This window comes from Hakea prostrata, chromosome 8 (assembly GCF_041222555.1).
Source record: "Hakea prostrata isolate BN-2017 chromosome 8, UWA_Hpros_2, whole genome shotgun sequence".
Lineage (NCBI taxonomy): Eukaryota > Viridiplantae > Streptophyta > Magnoliopsida > Proteales > Proteaceae > Hakea > Hakea prostrata.
The window spans coordinates 22,653,516-22,680,748 of record NC_142607.1 but is presented as its reverse complement, the minus strand read 5'-3'; the positions used below and the strand labels follow the sequence as shown (position 1 = coordinate 22,680,748).

The window sequence follows — 27,233 nt, the reverse complement described above, 5'->3', positions numbered from 1 at the left end:
ATGTACTTGAGTATCAATAGAAATTTGAGGAATTGTTTTTCTTCGCTCCGAAATCCTTGAAGGCAGATAGAGCTAAAGCGAAAAATTTCTTCAAAGGGCTGAAACCCTCAATCAAAACATATCTCACCATCTTGCCGATTGAGAGCTATGCTCAGATAGTACAAAATTCGAAGAAGGTTGAAGAATCTGAGAGAAATTTCTATCACCAGAAATCCCTGCCAAGTAAAAGTTTCGGTTATGTTGATAGGACTGACAGGAAGTTCACTAGACCTACACCGTATCCCACCTCAACTTTTCAGCCCAAGACTGTGGGACAAAGTGTTGGGAATGTAAACCCCAGACCAATTTATGCAAACTCGAGGCCAATGACTCAAAGACCTCTTGCGCCAGTGCAACTTGTAGGACCAAGGGATGTTGTCTGTTACTTCTGCCAATAGACAGGACATCTTGCTCATCTCTGCCCTCATAAATCAAGTCTCCAAGCTATAGCTGTGACAAAGCCAATTCAAGCCCCTCCTGCCGGTAAAGTGTATAGCATAGTTGGAAGCGAGATAGAGCCGAATCAGAATGTTGTGACCGGTACGTTACTCTTAGTTTTAACTCCTTCTGTTAATCTATTCTCTACTTGTGCATTTCATACATACCATATACATTGTTTCGATTCTTCTTTGCCATACAAGTTATCTTAGCTCCTTTAGAAGTAGTTTTGGGACATAAATATACCCCTGAAGAAATTTTGGGAGAAGGAAGTCAAGATGAAAGTGAAGTATCCCCATTTCTGTGGAAGCCAAGTACTCTCCCAATTTTAAGGACGGAATTTTTTTAAGGGGGGAGATTGTGAAACCCTAACTTGAAGACCCTATTTGTTTTGGATGAAGAAGTGACTTGATTGATGTTTGACCTGGAAAGTGGATCTTGAGTTCAATGTTGTCATCTTTGGAAGGTCCTAGGAAGTCAGGTCAGACATTTCCTTAAGTTGGTTGAGGACCCAAGTATTGGTTTTGACCTCAGAGAACCAAAATTCAGCAAGCTGGAAAAGGGGGGACTCCTTGGTCGATCATCTCTTGGTTGATACCATCGACCAAGTACCATCGACCAAGGCAGCTCCAGAAACAGAATTGTTCTAATTTTGGAAGTCTTAGATTGTGGATCTCTATATATATGCAACCTTGGTCTAAACCTAAACACTTTGCCTCTAAACTATTAGAGAATGTGGGAAGAACCCTAGAGCCTCCTTCTTAAGCCAAGGAAGATCCCCAAGCATCCAACTAAGATTCCTCCCTTTGATTTCTCTTCTTTAAGGTTGGTATTCTATTCCCTACTGCTGTGATCTATTCTCTCTACTACTGTTGCTAGTTGTTTTGATTATGAGGAAGGTATTACATTACTGTAATGACCCAACCTCTAATCTTCTTACTCTTAGAGTGAATCCCCATTCACTCTATGTTTTTCTTGAAGCCATATGGTGTTTTCTTATGTTTTGATCTAGCATTGATATCATGATTTATTCTTATTGTAGTTTTCTATTCTAATCTATGTTATACTTGTTCCTTAGTAGTTTACTATGCATCATCTACTGTTTTCTATCCTTTAGAATGAATCTCCCCTTTCATTTTAGCCTTTTCGTGTGAATCTGCGGTTTTAGCCCAATAGGTGTTTTATTAGAATTCTATTCCAATGACCTTGTTTGATGTTTAGATCATCACAGATAGCCTTAGTATGTTGTTTTAAAATTTTTCTTTAAATTTCGAAGTGTTCCAATGTGTTTCGATGAGTTTCTGACCAAAGTTGGGAGTTACTGTCCGTACTCTGTTTGCTTGGTCGATACCATCGACCAAGCATGTTGTTGATAACAACTTTGCTCCGTTTCGTCTCCAATCTTTTGGATTTGTTCCTTATGATCTATACACGTTTGTTTAAGATTGTTTAGGTGATTTTGGTCTTGCTCTCTGATCTCTCACTTGAAGGTTACAAAATTGGATACAAGGTGAGTACTTCACTCACAATTTACATACTTGCATTCTATACTTTGTTAGATTGCATTTACTCATGATAGCTACTGTTTAGTATTCTTTTCTATATTGTTTCATGTTCTGTAACTACATTAGGTCATTCATGTTGTGATTTACATATTGGAATGATTATAAATGATGGATTGTGAATTGGACTTGATTATGTTATGTATGGAATCATGATGTAATATGATTGCCTAGGTTGTGGTTGTAGAATGGGGAATGCCCTTTTAGCGTTTTTATCTTTGGACACCGGTGGAGGTGGTATGAGACGCTTTCTTATGATGTCCCTTGGCGTTTTTCCTGATTACTGGTTGACATACCTAGGATTGGTCTAGAAGTGTTTGGCTAGGGAAAAACCCTGTCATATCTGACTCTATCGGAAGGGGAATTGAGACTGAGTGACCCATGGCGGCAATGGGGATTTATATGCGCTCAAGACTGGTAACCAACTCATGAGATGACTTAAATCACATTGTGGGAGCCATTCATTGGTAGGGTTGCATGTGGTAGACTTGGGCTTGCAGACGTTCAAGATTGCGGGAAGCATGAGAGGACACCTGATTTTATGTGAGCAATTGTGTATCAACTGATGTGTATTTACATTTTTTGATTATTTTATTAAAAATAAAAAAAAATGTGCCCATTTTGTACATACCATACAAGATTCTGTGCCAATTTTGCCGGCTAAATGTGCCCATCTGTGTCCAACCATACAAGATTTCAGTACAAATTCTATGCCAAATTTGTCCAATTTCGGCACAAAAACATAAAAAAATGCATTTTGTGCCGAATTGAAAAATTTGGCATAGAATCATTGCCATACAACCCCTTAATCTCCTGAATTAGACCAAGACATGTCTAGTCGAGTGAATGACTATGGCCTAAAAGGGCGAAGATCTCTTGTTGGCAATCAGAATTTACAATTATTTTTTAAGCTTGAGTAGATCAGGCTAGTGTTAGTCCATCATGAATGGCCTCCACCTCAACCATTGTTGTGGGTTTCCCTCTATCTGCTTTTGCTTGAGCTACTACAATGAATTCACCATTTGGAGCCCAAAGAAAGATCCCATAGCTGCCTTGCTTTAAATTTTTGTCCCAAGAACCATCAATGCAGATTTGGAAAAAACCTACAGCTTCCGTAAATGTAGATGTTCGAGCATTTTCATCAATGTTTCATTTAGCAGACCTGTTACACCAAAGCATAATTTTAGAATTTAAGCAAGTAAAAAACTGCAGACTTGAGGAAATGGAAGGCCTAAATCCATGAAACAGGGCAACATTTTTAGATTTTCAGATGGGCCAGAAATTGGTTAGAACCCGGTCCAGCTTCCTCAAAAGAGTGGTTTGTGAAGTATAGAAGTTGGGCCAGTGTTGTAGTTTATCTCCATATGCAGGAGAAACACCTTTTAATTTTTTTTTTGGGTTTAAAAAACCACCTTTTAATAAGGTGTGTTTGAAAATGTAAAGCACGACTGCCAAGATTTATACTCTTTCCCCGTGCACTACAGTAGAAATTCAAGCGTGCTTTCAAGTTGTGCACTTCCATCAAAGGTTTACAAGGGCCAATCCCGAGTCTGATACGGTAATTTTGAACATTGATCTCATCCCGACCGTTTTTGGTTCGGCCACTGCCAGGTCAGGACCGTCCGGTGAGTTTCTTGATCCATTAGAATCGTTTAATTCAGATTCCCCAATTTGTACACCTCGATCTTCTGGTCTTTCTCTCGTTTTCAATTCAATAGTTTAATCAAGATTCCCCATTTCGTGGGGCTTAGCTCAATTCAATCGCTGAGAACAAACCTAATTTGAAGTGTTGAACAGGAGGAAAGAACAAAAAATCTCCACCCTTATCGAATTGAATCTGGTTAGATGATGGCGGGAGCATCAAGTTCATGGGCTCGGGCATTGATGCAGATCTCACCTTATACCTTCGCTGCCGTTGGAATTGCAATTGCCATCGGTGTCTCCGTGCTGGGTGCTGCCTGGTAATCATATTATGTTACCCAATTATTCCCTTTTCGTTTCTAAAGTGTGTAGCTCAGCTAGCTAAACCAACCTGGTCACGAGTTCAACTTTCTGCGACATACTTATCCAGAAATAGGAAAAATAAATTATTGCTTGTTCTTCCCAGATTTACTGTTATTTCCCTTGGTTTGAATTGAATTGCTGAGAGACTTTTTTCTGTCTGCACTTCTATAGGGGTATTTATATTACGGGAAGTAGTTTGATTGGTGCTGCAATTAAAGCTCCGCGGATTACATCGAAGAATCTTATTAGGTAAGGTGTTACATTAGCATTTACAACGAACAAGAAAGAATTTGTTTGCTTCTGCTTCCCCCAAATAGATTGTATATGGTGATTTAAATGATGGTGTTTTAGCCTTGAAATTGCTCTAAGTGAAGAAAATTCATTTTGCTGGGTAGTTGAATCCATGATCAGGTCTGAAATAGGTTTAAGGAGTTTGAAGTTGTCCCAACTCAATGAAATCCTCTGTCAAAATAGCCAAAATAGAAAACCAAGACCTTATCCTTGGGATATTCAATGAGTTTTTGAAAGTTTACATTCTTTAATGTTTGATACATTTTAAACATTACTAGACCTGAACCTAGGTTTCCCCATTGGAGCTTTTTGAGGCTTGAACAGCATATTGGGATTGGTACCCTTGGGTTTACAGTTTTACATTACATTTTTAATCCATTGGACAGAATATTCTTAGGAGTTTTTCTCATTGGTTCTAAAAGAGGCTTGATGTCTTAATATCTAGACTTCAATCAAACATCTCCATTGAGCATCTGTCACAAATGCTCATCTAACTGCTGGCAAAATTTTGAAATTTTGTAAAGATAATGGAGAACTACTGACAACGCAATCTACTTAGCTTTAAGCCAAAAAGAATTTGGGGAACTATCACAGGCCCTTATTTTGCTTTGGTGTGAACTAATAGAAGATCTTGTAGGTCCCAGGACCAGTTTATGTGAAGACTTTTCAAAAGGGTTGATTTAGTCTATGCCTGAAGATTAAGAAGTTTATTGTAGTTGCTATACATATTAGTATCTAATTTAGGTGAATTTTTTATTTTCTGTAGTTTCTGTGTTAGTGTCCAAGGCTGTAACATTTTAGTAGTCTCTAATACTATGAAGTTTCTAGTTTCCTTTAGTTGCCAAGTTTGTCAAGTTACTATTTTCTTTTTGAGTTTCTAATAATGTATGTTGATCTGACTCTCTGTAAATGCTTTACTGCACTTGATTATGAGAGAAATTGCATATTTCACCATCTGGGATAGCTTGGGTGAGAGACCCTAATGTAGTACTGAATTTGAATGATCAAAAGAGTAGCCAATCAAGATCTTTTCACAGAGAATGAGTTCCCGATTTGATAGATTAAGTATACTACGAAATCAGAGGTGACACAAAACTGAACCTAGAGCAATATCACCATGGTAAACTCTAGAGTAACATTATAAAATTAAGGACAGAATTGTACTTCAAAGTAGGGGTAGAACTATTAATCAGAATTGAGCTAGGCTGAGTTGGAGATTATCCAAAATAAATGAGAAAGACGCCTTGAAAACTTGAGATCAAGTAGTAGGGCAGATCGGATTAGCAACCAAAGTAGATTAAAAACTTGATAGATTTGTTACTAGATGTAGAAGTGAGGGAACAATATGATAGAGTATGAGAGAGCAATAAGGACAATAAAATAACACCCAGGTTTCACACTGCAAGGTGGATTGGTTGGATACTTGGATCAAATATCAACTTGACTTGATCAAACACAAAGTCTCTCCATAGAGAATAATGCCTTGCTAAGCAACTATTGATTTCAATTGATCAGTGACTCCTAACCCTCTTACATAAGTCCCCCTTTATAGCCATTCTAATGACATAGATATTAAATACATCAAACAACCACTAACTAACAGCCTAACACATCCACCTAATATTGGCTCGACCACTACTGGCTCGACCACTACTTAACTCTTGACAAAGGAAAGCTCCTTTGGACAAAGAGTTTGTTATTTTGACACCACAGCCCTTTTTATTGACCTTGATATATTTCTTAAGTTCCCATGTATATTAGACTAGACTAGGCTGAGGTCTAGCCCATAATGATCATTATATGTGGGCTGACTTTAACCCACTAGAATTGTCATAGCCCATGAAAGCAGTGCGCATGAATCATATCCTTAGGGCATTGATTGGGCTGACCTATTGGGGCTTCTTCTTTCTAATGTATGTCTTTAGCTTTGCATCAGACCTAGCCTGAGAGAGCCAATTCCCTTTCTCCTTCTCTTCTAGTTTCTCTTTTCTATCTTCCATTTGAATTTCCCTTCTGTTATTGCTATTGGTGAACTTCCTCAAATACTGAAATAATCCCATGCAAAGTTGCTGGGCAAATATATGGTTGACTGCAGTTGCTGAACAACATCAAGGAGAAATTGGATTTCACTTTGACAGGCCTGTGTTAATACCCTGATTTCTCTGATAACAATTACTGAGTTCCTGGTTTCTCCAGTAGCAGTAGACTCCTCGTCGAGCCAATCTCTCAATTCAAATTGAAGCAATTCAAATGATAATAGTAATGGACTTCTTCTTGTATTATGACAAAGGCAAATGATTGCAACTACAATGGACTTGATTCACCAATAGCAGATACTGCTGTGCAACCCTGAACCTCTATACTGACACCCACCAAGAGTATACCTCTCCCTTACAAGCACAACTTGGCCCTTTCCTTTACACAATTTCTCCAACCCTGTCTTCCCTCCTAGCACTAGTATAACCCAAAGCAAATCCTAACCCCTTTAATCGTAAGCCACATTCTCTGCAATGATCAAGGTGTGGCTGCCCCCCGACGAAACCCTGCCACCTGTTCCTGTTCCCTTTTTGCTGCTTCCTATCCCCCTATGTACTCAGCTGGTTATGATCCCTGTACCCTACCATTTACTGTGGTATACACTTGAGACTTTAGGGACTTACCAATACTTCCCTCCTTCAGTTGCACCTTGCCCTACTTGCATAGCCATCTCTGAGTTCCTCCCATCTCCCATCTTCGCCATCAATTCCTCCTTGTCTTCCTTGTGTAATAGTAGGACCTTGAGTTGTTTGTAAGGACACTAGTGGGCCTTGGAGTAGGGTGCATCGCAACAAAAACATAAACCCTTATCCATTTTTCTTCCCCCCCCCCCCTTTGGACATTAACCAATGAGAGTGATTTTCCTTAAAGAATGGCGGTCCTCATGGCTTGAGAAGACATAAGGGGAAGACTTTGGATTAGTCGGCATAGAATCTGATTGGGCTTGGTTCAGGTTGGTTGAACCAAGTTCATTGGTTTCTACCATAGTTGTCACGGCGACGAGGCAATACGAGGCGGTTTAGGCTAGTTGAGGCGATGAGTCGACGAGGCGCCCTCTGAGGCGCTTTTAAGGCGGTTGAGGTGTTTTACGTGAAATTTTTAGTGTACATCTCATTCACTCTAATCCATTATAAATCTATCATATCTTATATAATAAAAAAATTAATATTACCCTACCTCAAGTCATCCAACATACTACAAGCCACACATAGTAGGTCCTAAATAAAAAGTCGCGGGAAGAAACCAAGAGAAGAAGTCGCTTGTCGCTGGCCACTGCTTGCCGGAGTGTCGTCGCGGGAATCAAAGAGAAGAAGAGAGGAAAAGAGAAAGAGATTAGAATTAGAGTGAGAGTGTGAGACTCGAGTCAAGAACTTATTCTCTTTCGATTTTGTTTGTTTTTATTTTTTTATTTTGATCCCATGTAACGTCATTATAATATGCATATAGGTTCAAACAATAAATACTTTACAATCGGAATCTAATAAGTAATTCAATATATGCCTTCAATTTGGCATCTTTCATGTGATTTAAAAAGAAAAACAAGCTATATGCCTAAAAATAAGGCGATGCTGATTTGAGACTCTCCGAAGGCACCTGGACGCCGAGGTGATGCCTAGGCGATGCCTTAACAACTATGGTTTCTACTCCGTTTGAGTGCCCTGCAACTGGGCCGGCATTGGCCCACTTACATTAGCTGGCCAAGATTTATAACCTGTTGCCCCCCCCCCCCTTGGGTGGTGCCCCTTTAAGGCCCAGTTTTGTGCCTCCATTGATTGGGCCAGGTCCATCATATGGAACAAGCTCTTGAGTGAGAACAACCTTATTTCGTCTCGAATTTCATCGTCTACAGCAGCCATGAATGCCCTTCTAAGCCGTTCTTCATCGTGTGCACCGGCTGCTGCTGACAGGGCTTTGAAGCACTTTCGATAGTCGGTGACTGTGCCCTCCTGCTGCAGCGAGTTAGCTCCTTCTGGGTTGGGGGGGGGGGTTCAACTGTAGTGAACTGAAGTAACGTCTCAGTTCGTCTTTCAACTCGAGCCATGTTTGAATTGGTGCCTGCAGTTCTCTGAACTGGATCCAGCCTAAGGCAGGACCATCGAAGCAGATGGTTGCTGCTCTTACTCTCTCTTCTCTGTCAGTTCTGTGCAGGGCGAAGAACCTCTCAACTCTCATCATCCACCCAACTGGGTCCTTGCCGGAAAATATTGGCATCTCCAGGTGCCGTGGAATGAAATCTTGCCTGTAATCTGTCTTTACCCCTCAAGTTGGTTTGTTGGAACTCTCCCCTTGCAGATTGTCACCGTCTAAGGCTGTGGAACTCCTGCTGCTCTCTCCTCTGTCACTTCTGGCGCTGGCAAGTCAACTGCTATTGCTTTTCCATGCAGCAGATTAATTGTCAGCTCCGCTCTGAAGTCATGATTGCTCTGCTGCTCCTTCTCCATGTGCTGGGCTAGGGACCCTAGTTTGGATTCCATTGCAGCCAGCTTCCCCTACAAATCTCACACGATGGACAAGTTCATTATCCCTTCCCTCCATTCTACTTCTGACCATTCCCTGGATCAAAACAGCTCTTACACCAAGTTGTTAAGGTCTTGATTTCTTCTGTAACATTTTACTGAGTTCTTGGTTTCTCCAACAACAGTGGACTCCTCATCGAACCTATCTCTCAATCCAAGTTGAAGCAGTTCACATAAGATAATAAGGAACATGGATGATAATAGTAATGGATCTCTTCTTGTATTAATGAAAAAAGCAAATGATTGCAACTACAATGGACTCGACTTACAAACAGAAGACATTGTTACTCAGCCCTGAATCATCCCTATGCTAACACCCACCTAGAGTCTTCCTCTGCCCTACGAGCATGGCTCGTCCCTTTTCCTTGCACAATTCTTCTCCCCCCTCTCTCTTACCTCCTAGCTGCTAATTTAACCCAAATCCTAAGCCCTTTACAAATACCACATTCCCTGCAATTTTCAGACATGCTGACATGTCTAAGGTGTGGCTGCCCCCCAATGAAACCATGCCTCCTGTCACTGTTTCCTTTTTGCTGCTTTCTATCCCCCTATTTACCCAGCTGGTTATCATCCCCTGTGATACCCTACCATTTACTGCAGTGTACACTTGAAACTCTAGAGACCTATCAGCTTGTTCTTGCCCACTATCTGCAACATTCAAACCAGCCTTCTGGAGATTGACCTGTGTTCCAACAGGCTTTGGAGATTTGAATTAGTCTACCAGATCCACTCAATCCTAACTTCATCCCAGTTGGTTAGCTGATAGGTCTGTAGGCAATAACCTTATACTTTGGTGCAGCCTCTTGTTTGCTCAACCCTTGTATTTGGACTGGAGCCAAACTGCAGAGCCTCATCTACAAAACTTACGTTCAATTTTATTTGGTGTCAAGTGAACTACTGATTTGCAAGTCAACACCAGCCTTCTATGTTGGTGTTGCCTTTGTTAAAGTTGCTGCAGTTTCAGAACCAGAATCTCAAAAGAAGAGAAGAGAAGAGAAGAGAATGGAAGAGTGAGGAAGAAGAAGAGAATGAAGAAGAGAGGAGAGAGGCTGCACATGATACCCTCCCCCTCACATAGCACTTTATTAATAACAAAGTAATTAATCCCAGTGTAGGATTTATTTCCTAAAATCAGTTACGCAGAATTGCAGAAATAGAAGCTTGGTATTACTTGACAGAACATAGGAACTTTGGATAAAATAGAAATTAATACTAGACTGGGTTTGTTTGTCAATCAAGCTACAAAAAATTAGATACATAAAGCACAATAGAAAGAGATCCCCTAATCTAGTGAGTAGAATCTGAGGAAATAAAATAAAATCAAGGCAGATTAAAATCATATCTTATCCAATCTGGGGTGGACCCCAAATAGTGTGGTTACCACTGAGGTGGTAAATCACGCATATCTTAAGAGCCTTCATATCTCACCTTCTGGCCATCAGAGTTGGGTAAAATTTTGAGTCCTGTTTCTCTTCAGCATCTCTGTTTAACCTAACTTTGTAGGCATTCTACAGGCTAGTTTGGTTTGAAACCTTGAGTTTAATTTCTTCCATAGTTTCTATTTTGGACTTTGGGTTTACATTGGGCTATGTTCTCCTAATCGAGTCTTACATTTGGTACCAAAGACAAGGACGGATTAAATGCTGGCGACCATCTTGTTTTAGTTCTACATCGGTTGGTTGAACGATTTGCATCTATGGGAAGAGAATTCAAAGAGTGAGTTTGATAGCTACCCCGACTACCATTCATCTCCGTCAAATGCTACTATGACAAAAGATGATATTCTGAACATGTTAGATCAACACGCAATGGCCCTTCGAAGGAGGTTAAATTTGAAGTTCGGCAATTTTTGTTGTCATGTAAGGATGAGTCGTTGAAATTTCAATGTTGAGGATTACATCGAAGAATTTGAAGGGAGGAAAGTTGAGGTAGTGGACCATATTGAAATTGGGACTACAGTTGACAAGGTGGCTGAAGCATCAAATGAACTGATTGAGAACCATCAAGAAGATGAACTAAAAGAGGTCCACCTTGCATCGGAGTTTGGAGAGTTGAATACATAACCGTATAAGACCCATGGATATGACTGATTGATCACTTGTAGCTTGTGATATCACCAAAGTTTTTCAATAGAAAGCTTCCCTTCTTGAAGATTGCATTCACATGCCCTTAAGCTACCGCTCTGGTTTTTCTGGTATAAAATTTGACTCCCTACACGAAAATTGGCTCTAGACTTTTCTAAGTGAGGGAAGTGCTTAAGTAGGAGAAAATAAGAGGAAAAAGAGATCAAAACACTGTCTCCGCCCTTTATTTTGCATTGGTGTTGCTACTGGATGATCTGCTGGGGCATAAGACTAGATCATGTGAAGACCTTTTGAAGTCAATTTTGTCTGTGCTTAATGATTTATAAGTGTAGTTTATTTGCTAAATCTGTTAGTTTCTAACTTAGGAGGGTTGCTATTCTTGTGTTCAAAGCTGTTGCCTTCTAGTAGTTTCTAATACCATAAGTTGCCAATTTCCATTGGTTGCTGAATTTTGTCAATTACTTTTTTCTTTGAGCTTGTAATTATGTTAGTTGAGTCTCTACAAAAGTAGCTCGCATGATGTCTGAGCAGAATGAATGAATGAAAGAAAGAAATGAAGAGGCTTTGCTGCACTCAATTTATGGAAAACAAATTTCATGTTTCAACACCTGGGATAGCTGTGGGTGAGAGACCCAGGCTGAGAGAGCCGTTCTCCTATTCCCTTCTCTTCTATGTTCTATGTCTTCCATTCGAATTTTCCTTTTCCTGCTGGTTTTGTTGAGATGCTTCAAAGATGCTGCCGAAACATATCCTTGACTACAGTTCCTGAACACCTTCAAGGAGGAATGGAATTTCACTTTCACAGGCCTGTTCTTCCCCTGCTGCCTGCAACATTCTAACCAGCCTTTCTTCTTGAGATTGTCCTCAGGTGGTTTTCCAGCAGACCTTTGGCGGTCAGTAGAAATACCAGGGGGGCCACTTGACGTAACTCCAGCCTGTCTGTTAGTTGGTTCTTCATCAGAACTGAGACAACAATCGGGAATCTCGAGTAACTGTCCAAGCTGCTAAAGTAGCTAAAGTTGTAATGAATCCCATCAATAAAATGGAAAGTTGTGGCAGAGCCATATCCCAATGAGGCTTGCATTCAATTCTATTTGGGGACCAAGTGCTCTGCTGTTTTGCAAGCTAACACCGAACCTTCTATTTAGGTGTCACCTTCATATTCACCTTCTAGCCATCACATTGGGCTACTTCGACCTAACTTTGTAGACATTTTGCAGGCTTCTTGATCTGAAAAGTAACTACAAAATTCCCATCCTAGTTGCTATTTTGGACTTGTGCACCATGTTGACCCTACTCTAGTCTTGCATCAGAATGGTTTAATTTAAAAGGATCTGAAATGGTTAAATTTCAGAGGACCGTCCATGGGGTGACACACCCCTGGGGTCTTAAGTTCATAGAAGACCTTAAATTGTGCAGTTGAATCTCTTTTAGACAATGGTCACATTGGATGCTCACTTGCATAGAAGCTTGAGTTGCTTTGAGATTCTATAAGTCATCCCATTGTTGTCTTGTCGAGTGCTTGTCTTCATTTTCCAAGGGTGTAAGTAATGTAGTAGTTTATTTGATTGATCAAAACAGTAGCCAAATATAACTTTTCACAGGGAGTCAAGTTCAGATTTGATAGACTTAAGATGAAACAGAATTTAGATGTGAAAGAGGGCTGCAACTAAAGTGGTATTATTAGGATAATAGCATAAGAATACGGGTTGAATAGATCTTCAAAACAGGGGTAGAACTATGATGAAGAAATTGAAAGGACAATATGAGGGAATTGAGAATAACAATGTAACACCCGGGCTTCACATCGCAAGGTGGATTGATTGGATCGAACACCAACTTACCTTGATCAAACACAAGGATTCTCCATAGAGAAGGAATGCTAATAAAGCAATTTGATTTCAATTGATGAGTTGTGTCCTTAGCTCTTACATAAGTCTCTTTATATAACTATCTAAAGAGACATAAACATTAATGGTAACATCCAACCACTACTAACACCACCTACCTATTAATAACTCAACTACTACCTAACTCTTGACAAAGAAAAACTCCTTTGACAATGAGTTCTTTTATTTTCTAAGCACAACCCTTTTTATTGATTTTTCAAGAACTAGACTTGGGCTTAGGTCTAGACCATGGAGATCAAAATATGTAGGCTAACTTTAACCCACAAAAACAGTCTTTAGCCCATGAAAGTCATGGGCTGATTTGGTGATTGCTTTAGGCCTTTGATGGGTCTGATCCAATGGGCTTCTTCTTTCTTAAATATGTCTTCAATTCTGCATCAATTATCCCTGGCTTTAAAACGAATGGATGAATGGTATGTAATGCTCATACCAATCAGGATCGAGTTTCTTGAGATTTTCAACATGAATCCAAGTGCTATCATGTCGTGGACGATTCTTCCATTTGAACTTGCCCTTGCCTTGCTTTAAACATTCGGTAATAGGTGCCATGATTGCACTGAAGTTCTGAATGACTCTCCTGTAAGACGATGCAAGTCGATGGAAATTACGAACTTCAGTGATTGTCCTTAGGTTAGGCCAGTCGATGATGCTTTTTATCTTCTTTGGATCAACTTCAATCCCCTGTGTCATAACCCTCATTAAGGCGCTAGGTGCATTCGTCAGACCAAAAAACATGAATTTCCATTTAATCATTGGTTTTGAAAACAGTCTTCCATTCGTCTCTAGGCCTAATATGGATCTGATGATAATCACTTCTAAGGCCCAATTTCGAAAAGATCTTAGCCTCGGACATCATTTATAACATGGCATCAAGCCGCGGTATAGGAAACCCATACTCGACTGTAATTTTATTGATTGCTTGACTGTCCACACTTAGCCATGAGCTATCCTTCTTTGGGGTGAGTAATGTTGGTACAACACATGAACTTAAGCTCTCCGAAATGAATCCTTATGTAGCAGCTCATTCACCTGTCTTTTGAGTTTGTTGTGCTCTGTTGGGCTAAGGCGATGAGTTGGTAGGTTTGGTAACACCGAACCCGGTGCCAATCAGTGGCATGTTGAATATCGCACATAGGAGGTAGCTCACTAGGCAACTCATTTGGAACCACATCAGAAAAATCAATAAGTAACTCTTTGATACGTGGAGGGAATGTCACCTGAGGTGGAGGGGTAACTTCCCTTGTAACTTTAGCCAATACCAGCCCTATGTTATGGCTAGTGTGAATGAACTCGTGGTGTTTAAGCTTTACCTTTTGAGAGTCACCAACATGCTTATTGAATGTAGGTTGTTCTCTAGTGAAATAACTCCGTATGTGCTCTTCGAGGGTTGGTAGCACAACTAGAATCCTTTGTGGCCCTCTCCCTGTATTCATATGGGTAGGAAAGTTGGCTATAGAGTGAGTTGGCTAGGATTCTTCACCAAGTGGAGGGTGTGGAGCATGAGTAGAGGCAACAACTCTGCCTCCATTGCTGAGAACCTCTCTTCCACTTGCTTATAACTTGCAGTGATTTGGTTGCTCAATTGTTGCAACATCCCCATCATTGCTGCCATAAGGTCAGTATCCAATCTAGAAGTTCCCCTCCCTGCCATGGCTCTGATACCAAATAATGTAGTTGTCACACCCCACCCGCCGGTCTCGATTACCCGCCCGACAACCCGTGGGAGTGATCCGTCACATGATCCACGGTTTTAGTCTATCTATAATAATAAATGTAAGTAAAGACAATCATGAGCAAGAATAAGTTCAATAATTAAATAAAAGGATTATAGGAGTCCAAATACTCCAATAAAATAATCAAGGAAAGAATAAATAATCAAAATGAAAATGAGTTCAGCAGAAGCAATCAAAAAGAGTTATATGATTTTCTTTCCAGTTTCTTTCTCTAAAGCTAGATAATGTTTTTCATGAATTTCTAGAAATGGGGTCCTCCAGTTCTTCTCCATTTGGTGAGCAAACAGCCTGACAACCTGTCTCCTTCACCCATTAATGGGTGTTATAAGCGCATTCCATGCACTCGCAGGAGCTCCTGCACAGGCTATCTCCATTTCCCATTGCCGGTGCCACATCTTCTTCATACGAGAAGGTTCCTTCATGGGAAACCAATCCATCTTCCGGCGTATATCCTCCATCTGTACAAGCTAATAAAACATAGACAAATAAAGGAATGAGTTCTGGAGAACTCAGTAAGAACAAACAATGATTCCCATCCATATGTCAAACCAATTAGAAATGCATATATGATATGTATGAATGCGAAGGATGAATACTGCTAAGATCTAACCATGCAAGTCTTTAACAATTGACATGCTTTAAGATATACACCAGCCCTCCTCTGGGTAGGTCTAGTCACTTTGATCCGGTAAGGACTGGTTACCTCTGTAGGGATCCTGGGTAAAATGGAAAGTCCAGAGCTGACTCTCAAACCATGGTTAGGGTTAAGTCAACACTCTCTCACCACGACCATTGGCATGAGTACTGGCGCATGTCAGGGTTTCTAATCCAATGCAGGTCATAATGGTAACATACTACATGAAGTCCAGATACATCCCCTATGGCACCAACCAACTCGGTTTAGTATCCTTCGCAACCTAGGAATGAGAACCCTCACGGACTGGCTACCGCTATTGGACTCCATTCTATAACCCTATGGTCATCCACATATTGTTGGGGCGGAATACTCTCATGACTCCTCACGACACTCGGTCCGTTTCTTGGATGTCCATGAGCCCAACCCTAACATATGCAACCCCACCATTTATATGACCAACAGTGGACCATCGTCACATCACTGCCGTCACGGGTCATCCGGCTTCAATTCCCCTACCGAAAGGGTAGTAGCATGTGGGGTACCTAGCCATGCAACTCTAGACTCTACCTAGGTATGTCATCTAGTAGTTACGATAGTGCTAGAGACATCAACAGGCATGTGTCCCATACCACAACCCTCTGATATCCTAAGCTAGGATATCCCAATGGAATATCCCTTCCATTAGAACCACAAACCATCAACCATTATCATATCATATTCATAATCAACCAAGTATAAGTAAAGACAATACAAACAACAAGCATATAATAAGATCAGGATGCTAAACAGGGTTACAACAGCATATGAAATGAAAGAACAGTAATAACAGACACTGAACTAGCATGTTTAAGTCATTTCATAAAGATAGGATTGTATGTCCTTACCTGTCATTATGTAGAATTCCTCTAACTTGCAAACTAGGAACAATTATAAGACTTCTATTTGAAACAGAGAACACCTATATGCAGGGTTACAATAAGGTATAAGTCGAATGAATCAAATTGGATCAAAACCAAAAGTCATTTGGTCACTGGAAACCAGCCGGTCGCTTGGTCTGAGCGACCGCCACTAGTAACCGCCTTAAAAACAGAGAGTTTCAATCCGAAACTTAGGCTTCTGATCATCTGATTTCAATCCGAATTTTGAATGATCATAGTCTGAATTTCAAATCTATCACTCCCATAACCACAGGTGATACTAAACCTAACCAATGACATCAATTTGGTTATCCATAATCCTCCCTCTTGATTAGATTAACCCTTTTCACGAAAGCAGGGTTTCGTTTTCGGATCTGATCTTACCAAGATTGTCAAAAGGGTAGACAATGCAATAAAAGGATCAAGAACAACCAAAGAGGAACACTAATCTACTTTTATCATAGCTTAAAGTGAAGTATGAGTGAACAGGGAATCACTTACCTCAACCAGATCAGCTATGAAGGACAATAGAACCTTCTGGAACGCTGACAGCACTTCAGATCACCTTCCAACACTTCTCCACAGCCGTATAACCTCCAAAAACAGTAATCCCGAATATAATATTCATAAAATAGGCGAGGGTTACTATTTATAGGAGTATAGGGGCAAAATAGGGCAAAACCCCGCAACCAGGACCAGGCGGTCGCTTAGGGCGGTCGCTTGGTCTAATCAACCGCCACTAGCAACTGCCTCCAATTATATTGCTATACAAGGGTGCTTTGCTCAGGGGGTTGATGTTCAAGTACAACCTAACCTAATGGACACATGGGGGAGGTTTTACCTTCATTCCGGACATCTCTAGACATCACTTGCCTTACAGAAGTCCAACTACCAAGCAAGGCAGGCTCTTCATCAAGAGAATCCAGATCCATGGGTTCAGGGTATGGATCATGGACTTCTATCCGGACATTCCACAAATTTACCCAGCTAGATCTTCGGGTTGTCGGACCTGCAATACGGATCCTAGGTTAGAAATACGGGGGTTGTTACAGTAGTACTGTATTTGATTGATCAAAACAGTAGCCAAATAGGACCTTTCATAGGTAATCAAGTTCAGATTTGATAGACTTGAGATGAAACAAAATTTAAATGTGAATGAGGGTTGCAACTAAAGTGGTATTATAAGGATAATAGCATAACAATACGGGTTGAATAAATCTTCAAACAAGGTATAGAACTATGATGAGGAAATTGAAAGGACAATATGAGGGAATTGAGAATAACAATGTAACACCTGGGCTTCACACCGCAAAGTGGATTGATTGGATCGAAGACCAACCTACCTTGATCAAACACAAGGATTCTCCATAGAGAAGGAATGCTAACAAAGCAATTTGATTTCAATTGATGAGTTGTGTCCTCACCTCTTACATAAGTCTCTTTATATAGCTATCTAAAGAGACATAAACATTAATGGTAACATCCAATCACTACTAACACCACCTACCTATTAATAACTCAACTACTACCTAACCCTTGACAAAGAAAAACTCCTTTGACAATGAGTTCTTTTCTTTTTGAAGCACAACCCTTTTTATTGACTTTTCGAGAACTAGACTTGGGCTTAGGTCTAGACCATAGAGATCAAAATATATGGGCTAACTTTAACCCACTTAAACAGTCTTTAGCCCATGAAAGTCATGGGCTGATTTGGGTGATTGCTTTAGGCCTTTGATTGGCCTGACCCAATGGGCTTCCTCTTTTTTAAATATCTCTTCAATTCTACATCAGTAAGGTGCTATAGCATGGTCCCAGGCCAAAAAAAAAAAAAAAAAAAAAGACCCAAAAGGGGGAAAAAGAAAATATTCATCACCCCAAATTCCTTCTGACCCAAAGGGGCAAAAGAAAAAAAATATTCATCACCCCGAATTCCTTCTCCTTTAAAGTTGGGGGTAAGTTTTTGCTTCCATAAAATTCATGATCTTGCTTGAGAAAAATCCACACTTCCAATGTTATCGAAGGCGATGCAAGACCGTGATGTACTACTTAGTTTTTGTATTTTTTTATGGTAAGAAAATAAGTGATAATGGCCCGTATCATTTCTAATTCTCTTTGCATCTCTAGTGAGAGTTACTAATGTGGTTGAGGTTGGTCCAGACCGACCCCTAAAGGGTCCAAATGGTTTTGACTACAGACAGCCCAAACTGGTTTAAGCCATTCCTTGGACCAAAATTTGGCCAATTTTCTGGTCATGCTTAGCCAGCTAATGTTCTGTCCAGTATGGCTATCCAGAGCCTGTTAAGAAGAGGTCTCTTCATATTTTAGTGGGCTTCAATCTCGTCATAGCATGGAAATTATTGGAGGAATTGTGTACTTGCGGTAGATGACTGCTAGGAGGGATGTGGAGTTCCATGAATAGGTAGCACTTGAGGATTTGTGGAAGTTTTGTTGGTTACTTACAAATTTATTTTGTATATTGATTACATTCTACTTTCATGTAATAGCAAGTTAAGAGTAGTTCCTTAGATTGTTTTTAGAAACTTTTAGTTCTCTCATTAGAGTGAAGTTTTGCTTGTACTCTTAATTATAATTACAAGAATTGGGACTATCTGCTAACGATTTTTCGAAGAATATTTTACACGAGCCTCCTCCGTTTCCATTGGAAATAGGGTGCACCGCTCCAAAATCTAAACCTTACAAAGCCCCCCTCCATACTTAACACCGTTTATGACCATACATAATTAACCATTTAAATTCCAATTAATTTTTCAATATGCCCACATTACCCTCTACAGGGTTAAAATGATAATAATACCCTTCGATTTAAGTTCTATTTTGAAAGTTCAACCAAAATGAGTATACACTTGTAAGAAAGATCAGCTGAAGAAGGTTGAGGAATGCAATGGCATAAGAGTAGAGTTTGGTGTTTCAGCTAAACTAGAAGCTCTGAAGAATTTGATACCTTCGAGGAATGGAGGATAAAAACATTTTGATTGTTTAAAGAAACTGCAGATTACATCGTCTTCCTCAAAGCCCAAGTGGGGTTCTTCAGAGATTGAACGATATTTATAGATCTGACAAGAAGAAAGAAATTGTATAGCTAATCAATTAGTTGAAAAGAAGACAAATAGAGAAGAATCATCATTTTCAGTTGTGTTTTGGTGTTAGTGTCTTTAAAAACTGTGCTACAATGCTTTTTGTTTAGGAGAAATGACATAGTGATAAGCTCCCTTCCCACTCTACAGTAGAAAATTAGAGATGAAAGAAATACAAAAACAGTGAAAATCTGGCCTAGAGTCCACGGTTCCCCAGCAGTAGACTGCTACCAAATACCACAATTCTTCCTTGCCCCTCCCTGCTTTCCCTTTCCCTCATACCTGAATTGCATAACCAAATTGAGTAGGTCTGCCCAACCATTGCTGTACATATGTCCTATCCTTATTCTCTTATGTATTATTGGAGAGCTGCTCCTTATTAGTGAAAATAAGTACTGGGTGGTTACCTAGCAGCAGGCCTGATCCCACACGTGTAGACTTGTCAAATCAGTGGCCTATCAGTACCACCCCCGATAAGTTTCACTTTGTCATCAAGGTGGAAGACTGGGAATTGTTGATTCAGTTCTATGTAATCTTCCCAAGTAGGCAAGTCCATCCATTTGATCGATACCTTCAAAGTACCCTGGTGTGAATATCGGAAATCCAACAACTCTTCAGGTGTGAGTGTTAGTTCCCAATCCTCTGCTAGACAAGAGGGTAGTGGCTGTGTCAGTGTTGCTGCCAATGGTTTTCTTGAGCTGAGAGACATGGAAGACTGGATGGATTCGAGTGTTCTCTGGTAATTGGAGTCAATAGGCCACTGAACTTATTCGTTCTACAGCTGGGTACGGACCATAGAAGCACAGGCTGAGCTTCTCGTTTGGGTTGTTGGATAGCCTTTTGAAGCAGTAAGGTTGCACTAAGGAAGACTTCGTCCCCAATATTTTGCTCAATGTCTCTTTGAAGCTGGTTAGCTGCATTGCGCACCTTGTCTTGAGCCACAAGTACATTTGCCTTCAGCTCATCTAGTAACTCGGTTGTGCTCCCTTAGATAAGAGTTGACTTCATCTACCTTCGTGGGGTGCCTATACCAATGAATCAAGGATGGTGGTTCTCGTCCGTATACCTCTTGGAAAGGTGTCATCTTAGTGGAAGCATGGCAAGTGGTATCGCACCAATATTCAGCCCAAGGTAGCCAACTTGTCGAGTCTTTGGGCTACCGGGCACAGAAGCAGCAAGTAGACCTCTAAACACCTCTTAACTACCTCCGTCTGGCCATCCGTTTGTGGATGGTAAGCACTGCTACACTTACAGAGTTGTGCCTGCAATTCTGAATAATTTGGACCAGAAGTGGTTGAAGAAGAGGCGGTCTTGTTCAGTAACTATGGTTCGTGGAAATCCATGCAATTTGACAACCTCCCAGTTGAAAAGTGTTGCTATTTCACGAGCTATAAAGGGGTGAGTAAGAGCTATGAAATGCTTGTACTTATACACAATTGTCAAGGTGTCGCCTAAGCGCCACTTAACTTCTTAAGTGACGCCTAAGTGCCTTGGCCCTTTTTGGGTCAAGGTGACCTGGTGTCACTCGACGCCTCTGCGCCTTGCTTGGTGTCGCTTGACACCTCTATGCCTTGCTTGGTGTCGCCTTGGTTTTCGTTGTCCACTATTGCCTCACCTTGACTACTATGCTTATAACCTGTCCACCACTACAAGGGTGGTATTCCCTCCTTTTGTCTTGGAAGTCCATGCTGATATCTTCCCATATTCGTTCAGGTATGGGCTGTAGTAGTCCCGCGGGACTCATTGATTGGTATTTGTTGCACTGGCAAACATCACAAGCTGCTATATATTCCCGGATTGCTCCTTTCATGCCAACCTAGTAGAACACTGCTACTATTCTTTTGAAGTCCTTAGGAATCCCGAGTGCCCTCCATAAGGGGTCGAGTGAAATTCTGCTAGGAGTTTTGGTATCAAGGTTGAGTATTTTGCCACTACTAATCTTCCTTTGTAGTAAAGGATCCCATTATGCAGTATGTACTTAATGTGGGAAGTAGACCCAAACAAGCTCTTGGATGATGGTCTTGTATTGTGGACGGATGCTTACTTCTTCAATCAGTTGCTGTCCATCCCGTCAAATATTTTCTAAAAGTGTGCCTGATGCTGCCTTGCTTTCCATGACAATACATCAACAGCTTTGTTCTCGAAGCCCGGTTTATATAGGATCTCAAAATTGTAGCCCAACAGCTTCACGATCCATTTCTGCTGGTTAGTAGCTATCACCTTTTGCTCCAGAAGATACTTCAAACTGGATTGATTGATTTTGACTTTGAAAAACCTTCCCAAGTAATTAATGTCATCACTTGGTCACAGCTAAGACTATGGCCATTAATTCCTTTTCATGCACAGATTTGGCTTGAGTGCATGGGGATAAAGCTTGATTCTAATAGGCTATCAGATGTCCTTTTTGCGTGGGTACAGCCCCCAAGCCAAGCCCCGATGCATCTGTCTCCACTATGAAGGCTTTCTTAAAGTTTGGAAAGGCAAGGACTGGAATGGTGGTCATTGTCTCTTTAAATGCTTTCTTCTCCCCACACAAAGGCATCTTTCTTTATTACTTGAATGAGTGGAGCGCAATCTTACCATAGTTCTGTACAAATTTTCGGTAATATCCAGTCAGTCGTGGAAGTCCCCTTAATGCCCTCAAAATCTTCGGTGCAGGCTAGTCAATCATGCTCTTAATCTTGTGTGGGTTAGCCGCTACCCGCTTCCATGAAATGATGCACACCAAATATTCCAGCTCCGCTACTCCAAATGAGCATTTCTTCCAGGTCAACATAAGTTGATACTTCTCCAGCAAGGAGAAAGCAACCCGAAGGTGTTCTACGTGCTCTTCGTGGGATTTGCTGAACACCAGAATGTCATTAAAAAAAAAGCACAAGTATAAATTTTCTCAAAAATTCTCTAAATACCTCATTCGTTAAAGCTTGGAAGGTTGTGAGCGTTTGTACTTCCGAACGGCATGACGAGAACTCAGTGTGTACATTGTGGGTTCTAAAGGTTACCTTCTCAATGTCCTTTTCTTCCACTCGGGTCTAATGGTAACCAGCCCTGAGATCAAGTTTGCTAAATACCACTACTCCTAGCTTGTCTGGCAACTCATCAATGGTGGGATGGCGAATTTATTAGGGATAGTGATTTTGTTTAGTGCACACAAAACCTCCAGCCTCCATCTTTCTTGTGAACTAGTAACACTGGCCTTGAGAAAGGACTTATACTCGGTTGGATTATTCCCATCGTTAATATCTCATTCACCAGCCTCTCTACTTCATTTTTCTGAACATGTGGATAGCGATAAGGTCTGATGTTTGGTGGGTTGCTGCCCTGTATTAACCTGATGTGATGGTCAACGGTCTGTCTTTGTGGTAGCCCCTTGGTTCATTGAATGAGTGCTCAAATTTAGTCAATAGTTGTCCAAGTGGTGGGTAAGTAGAGTCTTGCACTTCTGATTCTAATAGTGTTAGCGGCGTTAACCAATACCCTTTTGCACCTACTTGTAGCATTCTCCATAGCCCCAGCAGTGTGGTTTCCTCCCATAGTAAGGATGGGTCTCCTTGTAACCTGACATGTTTCCCATTCCAGTCGAAATTCATAGTTTGTTGTTTCCAATTACTTCTGACTTCCCCCAACACAAATAACCATTCAATGCCCAATATAACATTAACATTGCCCAGGTTGAACAATAGTAGGTTCAGAGAAAGCACTGCACTGCCCAGTTTGATCGACACTCTTAGGCCATACACCATACCCCGGAATGCACTGCCCATCCCCCAGGGCTACTTTAAAACCCTTCTCTTGTATTTCCAAACCCATTGTGTCTGCCAACTCATGCCGCACGAAGTTATGTGATACCCTACAGTCAACCAAAACCACCATTCAATGTTCCTGGATCATCCCACAAAGTTTCAGGGTCTATGGAGAGTTGTCCGACCAAGGAATGGCTGGAAAGTTCTGCTTCCTCGTCTGGAAGCTTTCCCTGTTGAATCTTGACTTTGTGGTCGCCGGATTCCTTGGTTTCGTCATCGTTGAGCAACATCACTATCAGTTGCTTGTTAGGGCACACATGGCCTCAGGAATAAGGACTGCTGCACCTAAAGCAGAGATACTTGACGTATTTTTCTTTCTAATCTTGCCAAGAGAGCCATCGGTAAACCCTCCCATTTCTTCCTCTGCCTGCTACCGTCGCTGCGGAAGAAGAAGCTTGCAGGGCTTCTTTCGACTCTGCTTGGGGCTGGGTCTGATTCACATGGCCTCCTTGGTTCACCCAACCGGTTTGAGGCACTTAAAGTGCTTCGGGTGAACCCTACGGTTGCACCCTTATAACTTGGGCCTTGGTTTAGATTGTGTTGGTTCATGGGCCTCTACTAAGCCTTTAAAGCCTAATTTTTGCTTCTGTTGCTTGGGCTAAGTTAATTACTTGGCCCAACATAGTGGGGGCAAATAACTGAATCTCAGCCTAGATTTCTTCTCCAAGTCCAGCAAGAAAATTTCCCTTGAGCCACTGCAGATCCCTCACTTCCGCTGATTGCTGCAAGCCATTCAAACCTCTCTCTAAACTATGTCATGGTGCCGGTTCGCCGGAGAGTAACTACCTCCTCCTGGGGCATTTTCATTTGAGGAGAACCGAATCTTTTTACTAATTCCTCCTTAATTTCCCTCCATGACCGAATGGGTGCACTAAGCTCCCTAAGTAACAACCTATTACTTGATTGATGAAAGCAAGGACAAAACCTGCAATGACTGGAACAGGACCAGCTCAGCAACTTGGAAGAGAAGCCTTTCAACACCAGCAAAACTCTTAAGGATGCAGCAAACGTCTTTAGCTTGCATGGATTGCCCCTTAAATCAGCCCCTGCATATAATCATCTCAATTTCATCACGCAAAGAGCCATCCGTAGATTTCCAAGCCCGAAAAATAATGTCTGCACATGTGCTCACCTTCAGAAATTTCACACTATTGTTCCTCCTTGAAGCTCTCTTTAATATGGGCTTTTGAAAGTCATGGAAGATAGAACCTGAGCCTCCTTTTATTTTTTTTAACCCATCTTTTATAAGTGAGATTTTAAAGAAAAAATAGCATTTGTGCCAATTCATATTGTGTTTTAAAATGAATTTATTGAATGAGGGTAAGAAGGTAAAATCACATTTCCGATTAACAGGTCAGTGATGGTGTCAAGTATGGAGGGTATCTTTGTAAGGTTTTGATTTTGGAGGGGGTGTGCACTATTTCCAATGGAAACTGAGGGAGGCTCATGTATAAAGTTCTTTTTCAAAACAAAAAATAGAGGCTATTGCTTGGCTGAGAGAGAGTTATGGTGAGAGACCATGGTTGAGACACCGTCCTTCTATCCGTCTCTTTTACAATCAGTATTCTGAATTTCGTTTGTTGGCTGTATGGACCCCTTCTATCCATTCTTTGATGCTTCTGATCTTCATTGCAAAGCCATCAAAGTGTACTAGTTGCTTGAGGCATAAGCTACTGGTTGGAGAGGCTACTAGACACCTGTGGTTTCAGAATTTAAGGTTTTCTAGCCTAAACCTTAAGGTGTCAGAACTCCTAGAGTATCTACCAGATCCAGCCAATCTTTGGATAGTGGATTACCCCCCCCCCCCCCAATACGCTCTACTCAACTGGAGCATTGACCTGTTCTGATGCCAGGTCAGAGATATTAAAAGTCACCTATTGCATGGCCTAATTCAAGAATTGGCATAACTTCTGCTTCAGCTATCAGTTTGGTTTGGTCTTTTGTAATCGGAAGCCCATCATTGTTCCCTACACTCGATGGTAATCTATTCCCCATCCAGTTGGTGCTTATTTTTTCTTGATTTTATTATTTTTCTGAATTTTAAACCCTACTGTCTTCGATAGGAATTATTGGCTACTGTGTGGTGTCCCCCTGGCTAGGCAAAATTCAATATATGTGGGGTACTACGGATAGCTTCAAGGACTGTTAGGTCCTGGTGTTATCTGCAATTGGGCTTATTAATAGTACTAGTATAAAGTTTGAAAGCATACTTGGTTGGGTTGTATTTCATCCTGTCTGGAGTAAGTCAGTTGTAACCAAGCTCTACATTACGTAGGTTTTGTTTGTTCTGAGTGGTTTCAATAAGGGATAACGAGATAATAATGGTGGTTTATGGACCTTGAATAGTCTCTCCAAAAACTACAGTCATTTTAGTAAGTTCTTATTCTTCAAACAATTGGTTCACGAAACAGAAGTGCTGCTAGACTGCTAACGTGATGGAAGCGTTTATAATGGACATGGTAACTCTATATATTCTCTGGACGTTTAATCCAAGTCATATATGCTAGAGCCTTCAGAGAGGCATAAGGACTCCCGCTACCTAGATTGCTCTTCTGCACCTTTTTAAACCTTTTTTTGGCAACAGAGGGTCTGTGATATTTTATTATCTCCTTGTGAATATTATCAACAACAAGAAGCAGCCTATTCAACAATTAAATGGGGTTGGCTGTGCACAGTTATCCTTCTGAGCATTTAAATTGGGTTATCTAACCTAATGAACTTAGATGCCATAGAGCTACTGCCTTCCATGGAGTTGAAACTTGCATGCAAGAAATTGTACACTCATGTGTATACATGAAATTCAGCTCTATTGACATTCATCTCCACTACACACTGACAGCTTGGATATGTTAAGTTGAAAATCTTTGCTTTGTTGACAAGGATTATGATTAAATCTTCACAGTCCTGGGCTTGATATTATCTTGGTTTTCAATGCTTCTCAGTGTAATCTTCTGTGAGGCTGTTGCTATATATGGAGTTATTGTGGCAATCATCTTACAAACAAAGCTAGAAAGTGTGCCAACATCCATGATGTATGAGCCAGACGCGCTCCGGGCTGGATATGCAATATTTGCCTCTGGTATCATCGTTGGTTTCGCAAACCTGGTATGCGGGTATGTAATTAATCTCCTTTCACCTCTTCTAATTGGTATATTTTTAAAACATATCTTTGTATTTATGGAGAAAGGATTCATGAAAAGGAGATTCTTCACATCTTCCTTTTATAGGGTGGTTGAGTTGTCTTGGTTATTTCAGATGGTCATTTATGCCCATCTCACTACATCTAGTGCAGACCATTTTCAAAGCATGAAGCTTTTACCTTTCAGTCTTAGGGGGAGGTTTCATGCAGAGTCACATGAGATGAGTGGGGAGATTTTTCTCTCCCTTCCTTTTGAGAGGGAGGACACGCCAATTTATTGTTATAATATATTTCCCCTTTCAAACTTCTTTTGCCAACAGGATCTGCGTTGGGATAATTGGTAGTAGCTGTGCATTATCTGATGCCCAAAACTCCACCCTTTTTGTGAAGATTCTCGTGATTGAGATCTTCGGCAGTGCACTCGGACTGTTTGGAGTGATTGTGGGAATAATCATGTCAGGTCAAATTACATGGCCAACAAGGACAGCATAAGGTATAGCCATCAACAGCATCTACAGAAAAAAAGAGAGCACACTTCTCCGATGATATGTTCTAATTGTTGCATGAGCCTGTGCTTGTTCATCTACTAAGTGGAGCTTATCTGGGGGAATTATCACTTGGTCTCTTGTACCTGGAGTGAGCCATGTTATTTTTTTGTCTAGCTTTTGTGAACTTCTAATTCTGAAGACATTGTATTTAGTTCAAGCATCCAGCTACCTTGACATCCTTATTGAGGTCACTCAACTGCTATCATAATGTATCAGTGTGGCTCATGTTTCTGTTTCATGTATAATATAAATGGTTCGTTCCTCCAAGTGCAATGGAAAACATTTCAGAAAGAGTTAAGTCTTGATGAGACTGCTAAAAATTCATGTAGCGGCGGAGTTCTGGTAAACGAACCTTGGACTTTGGGTTTTGGCCAATGGGTAACTTTGAGATCACTTCTTCACCTAGAACTGTTTGAACAGGCATAGCAGAGAGGAAAGATCTCAGAACCTCTGTTCTTGCTGAATGCAAACGGTCTGAAG

General features: G+C 40.8%; 1 protein-coding gene across 3 annotated transcripts; it reads left to right on the top strand.

Annotated features, from left to right (window-relative positions):
* Positions 1-3,488: 3,488 nt before the first annotated feature.
* On the top strand, positions 3,489-27,067 carry LOC149007432 (V-type proton ATPase subunit c''1-like). 3 transcript variants are annotated; one of them, XM_089167266.1, is made up of 5 exons: positions 3,489-3,664; positions 3,837-4,000; positions 4,215-4,292; positions 26,009-26,179; positions 26,526-27,067. In XM_089167266.1, exons 2-5 carry the CDS (start codon positions 3,885-3,887, stop codon positions 26,695-26,697), a joined length of 537 nt encoding a protein of 178 aa, XP_089023392.1. In that variant the 5' UTR covers positions 3,489-3,664; positions 3,837-3,884; the 3' UTR covers positions 26,698-27,067. The 3 variants fall into 3 exon arrangements, with proteins under 3 accessions (XP_089023392.1, XP_089023391.1, XP_089023390.1); XM_089167265.1 differs by having other exon boundaries at positions 3,490-3,664; positions 3,827-4,000; XM_089167264.1 differs by lacking the exon at positions 3,489-3,664 and having other exon boundaries at positions 3,708-4,000; positions 26,526-27,066.
* The last annotated feature ends 166 nt before the right edge of the window (positions 27,068-27,233 follow it).